The following is a 10307-nucleotide window of genomic DNA, read 5'->3' on the forward strand; positions in this document are numbered from 1 at the left end:
ATATATATATATATATAATCTATTAATTGTAATTTTTTGTCTAAAATATAAAGATGCATTTAAATAGTTAGAAGTAAAAGTACTAGTTTTTGTAAAAATGACAAATTTTTATAAATTTTATAATTAATAACTTTCGTAAATTGTGTTATCTTTATATATATTATTTATATAATGTTACATACTTTTTTAAAATGTACATCAGCTTTTAATCTTACTTAATTTTTTGGAGCTGACTGTATAGGTCTATTAAACTTCCACACAATTATAAATCTCTTTGTTAAAAGTGTTACAAATTTTTTAAATAATTCAATTTCCTTTACCTTACATCTACACAAATTTGCATTATTGTTATTAAAATATACTTAATATTCATTCCTTTTTGCAAGTATAAGTTATATCATTTCCTTAATTAATGCCTTTTAATTAACATATACAATATTAAATGCCTCATAGACCCAACGTCAGTAATTGTGTTGCAGATTTTTTTGCTCCGGAGAATTAATATATTTGTATGCACTTAATTATAATTCATAAATAAAATTTATATTTTAGGTAACGTGGATCAGAAGAAAAGACAGACAACTGCTCACCGTGGGTAGAAGTACACATTCTATAGATACGCGTTTCGTTGTCTCAAACGGTCCTGGCTGGAATCTACTGATTAAAAACGTCAATCATGAAGATGCGGGTCTTTATGAGTGTCAGGTAATGCATAATGTTCACGAAAAGACGTGCTAACCTAAAGATTTCCTTATAAAATTTGTAAATGTGTGTATTTTGTTGTCATTTATTTTAAAAGAAAGCTCCAGAAAGTTCAAACAACGATTAACCTCGTAGTCTACGGTAAAATTAAGATGGTCATGATGGTTATTAAAAGTTTCTAATATTAATTAAATATGATCACATTAATATTAGAAACTTTTAATAATCTTCATGACCATCTTAATTATACCGTGGAATACGAGGTTAACCGTTATTTAAACTTTCTATACTTTTCTCTCAAAATAAATGACAACAAGATATATTTAAACTAAATTAATTGACTCTTTGTAACACTTTAAAAAGCAATTATCTTCTCCGCTTGAAGATTCTAAGTTTCGAAAAAAACAGTTATAGAAAAGAGAAATTAAAAAAAATATGTATCTGTTTACAATTAATAATATTAACATTAAACACACGCTTATCAAAATAAAAAACGTTATGATTGCATACTGATTGTTAAATATAAGTAAAGTTTTAAGTACCCTTAAAAGCATCCTTTTTCCTATAAAGATATCTAAGATTCTGAAATAAAAAATCAGGAGAATTATTTTAATAAGTATATTGCTATCCACTGTTTCTTAACAAACACAATTTTTCTTTTCTCTTTACAACGAAGTTTGTGCAACCATAAAAAAAAATAACAAGCGAGACAATCACTGGATTGCGCCGATCTTTCCTAGACCGCGTGCATCAAATGGTTGGTGTTTACCAGCTCAATCAGTAGTGAAAACCGATTGTGGTCAGACAGTAATATGTGATGTGTCAATCCGTTCTATCAAATAATAACCGAGTTTACTTGGTACCTGTTGAGCATGTTTTTTAGAGATCTGTCTAACTCAGTTATATTCTAACATATTTATCTAAAATATCGCTAGAAATATGCATTCTCTTTATGCTGTTTTATTCCTTCTACTACACAGGGGACATTACGACACAGTATACGTATCGCTTTACTTCAAAATAATTACTTAAAAAACACAATTTCTTAATTATTACCGTAAATGAATTATGTAAAGACATTATCCTCACAAACATAAAAAATGAACTTTTTTTTTCAGAAAAGAGAAAAAACTAATATATTTGTCAACTTGACAGAAAATCATTGATTAGTCAAGTGATATCGACAAAAAAAATAACATGAGCAAATGTCATTTTTATTTCACAATTCTTAAAAAACCACCTTTTTTTTAGTTTCTAATATTAATGTGATTATATTTAATTAATATTAGAAACTTTTGATGACTTTGACGATTTTTTTAGGAATTAATTTTCTAACCGTACTGTCACTTTTGAAATAAGCAAGTGATACAATATGCATTTTATAAATCATAAATTTTATTTCGCGATATTCTAATAAAATAGATTCAGACGGAACCAATGCAGCAGCGATTCATACAATTGAACATCACGGAGGCGTATTCGGTGATACCGGGTGGGCCGGATCTCCACGTGAAGCAGGGTTCCAGCCTGCGTTTGGAGTGCCAGTTGATGGCAGCCGCAGAATCGCCTAGCTACGTGTTCTGGTATCGCGAGACGCGTATGATAAACTACGACAACGAGCCCGGCGTTCGATTCGAGCTTAAGAGAAACGGCTCCGTGCTCGTCGTGGAGAAGGTGAAGCTATCGCATGGTGCGAATTATACATGTTCGCCGAGCAACGCCAGGCCGGCTCACATCGTGCTACATGTCATCGAAGGTGAGCAATTGTTCGACAGGCATCTCATGACTCATTAACTCCTCTATTCCTGGATATTTAACCCTCCAGAATTGAGATGGATCTGTTGGATTGATTTAATTATACAATGAACAGTGAAATTATCTAACCTAATTATATTTTTGACATTATATCTGCAAATTTAAATTATTATTATTAAAATAAACTTAATATTCCTATTCTTTTTATAAAGGTTTTGTTTTTGAATGTGTGGCGAGACTTTTTAATTACTAATTTATTTATATTACAAATAAATCCGTAGTTAAAAGGAAGTGTGTCGCAAATTGCCATATTCAAAAAGAAAAAAAACTTTACAAATTGACGTATTGGTCATATAATCAAATCTTCGATTATTATACGTACAATTAATTTTCGTATTCTGAGCATATTTTGGAATAATCGTGCAAACATCGAAAATGGCTTATAATTAAAGTTGAAATGTTTATAGTTTTGTACAATTAATAATTATTATATAAACATTAATTAAGATTCAAATCCTGTTCAGCTTTTATGCTCCTATTTATCGCTTTTCATTTTAAACTTACTTGCTATTTGTTATTTAATAAATTTGGCTTGTTTTTAGTTTAATGTACTTTTCGTTTAATGTACTGCAGTTTAGAAACCTGTAATTTGCTCAATGTTTATACAACGTATTCTCAACAGAAAACAATCGATAGAAGACTCAAACACCAACTGCTAAAGTTTAACCAGATATTTCAAGCATTCTGTACATCCAATTGCATTTCTCTCGCTCGCGTTTGATCCTATCAAAGAATCTTATCTATTTTCACAGAGGAAGAGAAACCGGCAGCTATGCATGGAGGCGATCGGCGAAATTCCACGGCGACTACGTCAACTAACACCGTACTGACTCTTATGGTTCTCCTGATTATCGAAAATGTAAGACGGTATTTCCAGATTTTCATCTGCCATGCCACGTGACTATTGTAAACCGACCATTTTTGCAAAGTCGAAGTTTGTTGGAAGAAGTTGAAACACTTCGAATTTTTTTTCTTTTCTAGACTCGATTCTAGACATCTTATCGAACTCATGTATCGAAAAATCACATTACCTTTAGTTCGTCTCAGATCTCGCGAGCTGAAAACTCTGACGATGAAATCCAAACGTTCGTGAAAGAAGATGTGACAGATTCCGCGTGAGATCAAAGAAAAACCTATTTGTGAGTAAACTTAAAGCGAGAGATTCAACTGCAGACAGTTTCTGAGAATCTCTGTATCCCCAGTGGCGAAATCTAAGGAGAACTACAAAGTTTCACGTAATCATGTAACTTTCGTTTAAAGAAATGTCTTATCCAAGTGACACTACTTGATAGAAACTCTGCTTGAACTCGTAACGAGTGAATAATATTCGTGGAATGAGATTTGGTCGTCTTTCGACGTGGACGAATTTGCTCGCGAACTTCAAGAACAAATTACTACCTCGTGTCGTTGGTCATCATAAACTCTCGCGCACGGAAACAAAAGTTTTTTTTTTCCAAAAAATTTTATAGTTTCTGCTTACATTAAGATATCTCTAAAGACTAAATTTTATTTTTTTCTTTTTTAGAGCAAAATAGTCAACCTTGTCTGCGTTTCAAGTATTTAGAAATCTATTCTGATAAGAAATTTTAATACAAACAAACAACATGAAACAAAAAGCTAATTTTTTAATATTATCGGTAAAAATAATGGAATAATTAAAACTACAATATATATATATTGAAGGAATTTTTGAATTTTAAAACAAAATTTGAAATCTTTTCAGAGAATTTTATATTTCGTAAAATATAAAATTCACAAATATATTACATCTTCGCGAATTTAGCAATGAAATCTCGTCGAGAGTAACATTTCATCATGGGAATCAAGTATTATTTGCTCCTTATAAGTTTGGCAAGTTTCTAGCAAGCAGTTTAATGCAAATGGGATATTGAGTTCTGTAAACAAAAGTTGTGCTCAGCAACGTTGGTTCTATGTTAACTTTCACCAATGTTCATGATAATAAACTCTCGCAATTAGCATTGTACATATTACGTAACGAAAGATAACAAAGTTATCTCATTTACGGACGTGTGCATTTACATTTGAGATTTATGGTTTTTAAAAAAAGATTTATCGGCGACGAGAACCAAAATCACATTTAAGATTATGTCTATAAATAAACTGCCAATCCACAGCTCAAATCAATTAGAGATAGAAGAAATCTTTTTACCCGCACAATTCACACGCACACTCTCAAAGTTGACTTTATGACGATGCTTGTATTTGCTGTATATTAGATAGTATGTAAGTAAGCTTTCAAGTCATTCCACTTCTTTCTTATGTGTGTGCAATGTATAATATTATCGTTATATATACAAATTAAATACATAAATATATACTGATATTCCCTCAGTATTTCAAAAGAACGCGCGTTATAACGAATTAAGAGTTAAAAATCAATCTTTAAAAATGTTAATTTATATTACATAATTTTATATGATATAAAATGTTTTATGTTGAAAATTTATTAAATGAATTGTCTAATTATACAATAATTGATCGTATGTACATGAAATATAATTAAATTTTAATAATACCATTAATGTATTTCGTATCGATACTGATAAATATATAATATATATACATCGTGATGTAAGTAGAAAATTATTTTTCATGACTGTTAATTATGTATATATTAACTGACAGAAAAAATTCATTATGCATATTAATTAAAATAAAGTGTCTAAAAAACATGTCTCATAGAAAATTAGAACCTTTAGAATTATTATTTTTCACATGTACGATTTTATTTATGCAAAGAGCAAAATACAAAAAAAACGTAAATAAGATATAATTATTGAAAAAAAAATTTTTTTTTATATAATCAAGGTTTATATTAAATTCTGAGTACAGACATAAAAATGGCACTTAGTAAATCAATAAACTCAAAATCAATTTTAAAAGAATATGTATATTTTTAATAATAACTTTATGAAATTCCATTTCTTGTAAATCTTTGATTGTTTTCAATTTTAACAAAAAAAAAAAAAAATAAAAAGATGAAATGTTTAATTTAGGAAATAAAGTTAAATAGTCAATACTTAACGAAATCTGATAAAGGACATATTTTATCGATCTTTTGAGAGAGGTAAGTAAAAATAATTAATAAACATATTAATTAGAATTGATTGTTTAATAAATGTTAATTTGTGTGTATAGAACTAAGTTTTATTTAAAGCTCATTAATCACGCGAAACAATTGAACAATAATTTGCGAAAGAATTGCAATCACTCAAACAATCGCTCCAACATTCAAGCAAAGTAATCCAACTTAAAATGCTTTGAAAAGTTCCTTGTAATTTATCGGTAACATGTTTAAACAGAAAATTCTAAGCATTTTGCTCATTTGTCAAATCATTACTACTATTGTAAATCCGAATTATAATGTAATATCTTAAGGAAAAAAAAGACGTATTAAAAAATAATGTTTTGTCATTCGAACATATACAAAAAAAACAATTGTAAATTTACAGAAAATAAAACTCTCTCTTTCTCTCTCTCTAAAAGCTATTTATTATTTTCTAAAAGCTATGAATTTAGAAAATATTTATAACTATAAACAAACAATTAAATTCAAATTATGTTTAAAGAATCATATATAATAAACGTATAAATTAAAAAAGAAATGTCGTAAAAACTTTATAAGACGTTTGTAACATTTATTAAACTCTTTTTGCTAATTTAAAATATAGTTTGTATACGAAACATATCAAAGTATGCTTAACATTAAAATGTCTAACTTTTGTATACAGCGTAAAAAAACTTTTCGGCAAAACATTTTTCAAACGTAACTTGTCTGTTTAGGTAGTTATTTTTACTTGACTAGTTGCTAAATACAATATATACTACAATTCATTTTATCACGATATGTTTCAATCGTGTTGTATTAGAATAGAATTTCATGTTTAGAACAACAACCATTTTAATTAAACGTCAACTTACAATAATTATAATATGTAATAATTACATCGCAGAGAACTCGTTAGGTACAGATTTGCCGGCATTCGATTCGTGCGCTGGGTTTCCGGTTAATTTCGCAAATTAAGGGTACATCACGCGTCGATGCAACGTTAGCGCAATTACGGTCACACGATAATTACAGTTACATTTTCGGATTTAAGCTGCTTCCGCGGTTTCATTAACGCAAGAGGCGCTAAGTACGTCGCAAACCGTCACGACTGTTTTAATATTGCGATATAATGTCGCTGTTATCTCGGAGTCTGCTTGGCCCGAGGTTGCAAGACGGGCCATCGCGTGTCAAGCGATACAAACCGGAGACGTCTCATCCTCACCAAGCGGGGAACGTAATAACTCTCTTCGCCTCCAGTGTCCTCGATGTATAGCGAAGATATGCGCGGAATTGAACGCGGTCTATCGTAACACAAAGCGTTTGATAATTATCGATCAACGCGTGAGATGTGATTCACATGCTACGCTAATAGGTATCTAATATCTAATATGTCTGAGGAATACGAGATACGATAGAGACAGTATACTCAGTAATTCAACACAGAGAATTATAAAGGAATTCGATCCAATCAATCTTTTCGATCCATTCGCGATATTACGTAGCAAATTATTGACGACCTCGTTATCTGCATGACGTGTATGCATGGAAAGAACAATTTTGCCGTAGCATTTAAAAATTGAACTAGACACATCTGAAAATAGTTTTGTTGCGCCATCAAAATAATTACGTAGGAATTTGAAGTACGACAAGCAACGCTACAAAAAATGTCTAGCAATCAGCTTGAACGTCCTATATATTATACATAATTGCTTTGTTGGTTAACTGTGGTCAATTAAATTGTCTAACAACAAAATTATCTTTAGATTTATATTATATATCTAATTAAAACTTTTTAGATACTATTTCTCGCTTGATTAATCCTCGCAAAGAGAGAATTTGTTTGTTTTCGCGATACAGAAAGAAATCGTTGCTGCGAAAAATATTAATCGTCGACTTATAGCAAATTCGGTGAGATGCACTAATGCATATTAAAACCATGTTTTATATTGATAAGATATCCAATACATATTTTATAATAAAATAAAACATATTAAGAATTTCGCGGTTTAATCCATATTTCTATGTTTATATTAAACATATCTTTATATCGATTTGTTTCAATGACTTTAATGGACATTGAGTACGCACTGCTGCGTCCAATTAAATTCACTATTAGCCATCCGATAAGTCTTGCTACGTTCGTGTCTTGCTACGTCGAGAATTTTCGAAAAATGAAATTTTTTCATTTAAACGGTTTATCCTTGAAACAAACAACTCGCGAACAGTTTACCTTTCGAAATCCCATTAATGGTAATTTCCTGTTGTACGATATAACTTTTTTTTAATTTAAATTAACGACTTTAATTGTCGTATAGCGTTTGATCTCGTAGGAATAAAAAAACTAAAAAAAAAAGACTTTAATTGATATTTCTTTCTCCTGCTCTTTCCTTTTCTCCATTTCCGCAGCCAACACAAATGTGCAATGTATGTACGAATCGATATACTGAACAAAAATACATTCTGCGTTATCATCAAAAATTTATCGGACTAGGTAATACATAATTTAAGCACTAAAATATGCGACTTTTTTCCCAAGAATTTTTATCCTATTTCATGGTAAAGTTTCCCTAGTAGCAATTTATTGGCGGTATGTTGGCTAAACGGGAGTTATATTGGGTCAACGTTATGCCAATATATGTGCTACAAGAATTTTTTGAACTTGATATTTTTTACATAGATACAATAATTATTAACCATAATAACTACGGAAATTAATAACCATCTCTTGAAGTAGTTATAGAAAGCAATTACTTACTGACATCATGGCATTTTGCATTTTACTTTGCTGACACTAACTAAATAAACAAACTGTAATAAACTGCAATCGAGTTCAGACAGCTTACATTATTACTTATTAATATTATCTGTTGAATTTCTCTCACAGCATATTATAATTACCTACAAATAGCAAGTATCAAGTTCGGTTATCTTATTAAACATCTTATAGATAGATAAACTAGCAATTCTTAAAAAATTTCGATTAATTAACAAAACTAAGCGATTGTTGTTCCGAGAAACAAGAAGTCTCGAAATCATTCTACAGCTTCAACGTATCTTGCTTTTTCGAATCATTTAATTCTATTCTCTACAAAAAGAAGTCCATTAAAAGCATCTCATGTTGTAATTGATACCATTAACCGAACCGTAGGCAATCCGATAGATCTAGACAGCTCGGTACAATGCGCGCCATCGTTGTTCAATGGGTAATAGAAACTCGAGTAATTAAATAAATGGTCGTGTCATTCACATTTTTTTACAGAGTCACTTCCAGTGCTCCGAAATCAGGAGCACTATCTGTCATGGCAAATCCACCTAATGCGTTTACTCCTTTCGTCGTTAGGACGTGCGCTAAACTAAAATCACAATCCAAATACGCTTATCTTAATAAATGTCAAGAGAAAGGAAATGCCGGAAAGGAAAAGACGAAATCGCGCATTTCATAAAGATGAAAACTCTTTTGCATTTTTAAATCCACTACTTATTTTAATTTATGTAAATATTACAAACAGAACGACCTTGTTCATTCCTACTAGCATACAAAGATAAGAGCTGAAAAATTTAATAAGTAGAAAATTTAACAAACCAAAGGATAAATGTAAAATTAAAAATAATGAATTGAATATTACTCCAATATTTTTAACAAAATTATTCAATATAATTAAACGCATTGTCAGCACGTTGAACTTGTGTTTACTTATTACGTTTAGACTTTTAATAGAATGCTCGCGCGATTATATCAAGATTTATGACTTACATATGTAAGCAAAATACAAGTTGTTAACATCAAGATGATGTCAAAATAGTTTCAAAATTATTATTAATATATATATTTTTCAATCAGTTATTATTTATTTTGACTTGTTTCTGCTTGAATGAAGATATTGACTGCGTTCAATAGAAAACATTGCTTTGCAATTGTTGTAAGATTGTTTAATATAAGTGATTTGTACATGTATAATAGATCCAAAGTACTAAGCACACAAGAACAATCATATTTGAGGAAACTTACAACAAAACTGCTTTTTCTATAATTAAACGCAATCATTAATTCTTTGAAAATTTAAACTATATATTACTTTCCCAAAACACTTCTCCAGTATAATTACATTATATTTTTGAAAACTAACTACACCGCGATCTTTCTCTATGATTGCACAGTTACCTTCCGTATCCAATCATATCTTTTGGTATTAAAAATAATTTAAAAAAAAACCTTTTTCATTTTCAATCGAATTCGAGTTTTCTCGTAAAGGTACAAGACACGCTAAAATACGCGTGATGCATTCCAAAACGATGAAAAGCACCGCCAACATGGCGAGATATCGTTGTATGAAAGCGGATATGAAAAATCGGCTTGACTTTGTGACAAAAGCCGAAAGTATTCACAGGACTCTATTAGCGCGTACAGGTTTAATTGAAATGGGCACACGGTTTAGTGCGATGGTGCCTGCGCGCGCTTGACTTAATTGAAAAGCTGCGACCCGAGAAGTACTTTCGAGGGTAATAAACGAACAAGCGAGCGGAACGTTCGAGTCTTTGCCTTCGATATGAATACACTTATGGAGGAGAACGGTGCGCCCATAAAACACCCTATCGTTGGCGAGATTAATCCCTGTTAGAGCTCGTTCCAATTAAGTAATACATCTTTTCACGCGAATGAAGTTAGTACGGAATACAATGGCTGCTTGTAAAAGAAAAGTTTGACTTACAATTCGCAAAG

General features: G+C 30.5%; 1 protein-coding gene across 1 annotated transcript in view; it reads left to right on the forward strand.

Moving 5' to 3' along the window:
- Positions 1 to 3427, forward strand: part of LOC108774539 (neural cell adhesion molecule 2) — a 66917-nt gene extending 63490 nt beyond the window's left edge. The window contains exons 3-5 of the mRNA XM_018540675.1: positions 553 to 705; positions 2125 to 2458; positions 3270 to 3427. Of these exons, the coding sequence (XP_018396177.1) occupies positions 553 to 705; positions 2125 to 2458; positions 3270 to 3418 (636 nt within the window). The 3' untranslated portion in view covers positions 3419 to 3427. The remainder of the gene's footprint in view (positions 1 to 552; positions 706 to 2124; positions 2459 to 3269) is intronic.
- Positions 3428 to 10307: the final 6880 nt, after the last annotated feature.

Source organism: Cyphomyrmex costatus, unplaced genomic scaffold, assembly GCF_001594065.2.
Source record: "Cyphomyrmex costatus isolate MS0001 unplaced genomic scaffold, Ccosl1.0 scaffold26, whole genome shotgun sequence".
Taxonomy (NCBI): domain Eukaryota; kingdom Metazoa; phylum Arthropoda; class Insecta; order Hymenoptera; family Formicidae; genus Cyphomyrmex; species Cyphomyrmex costatus.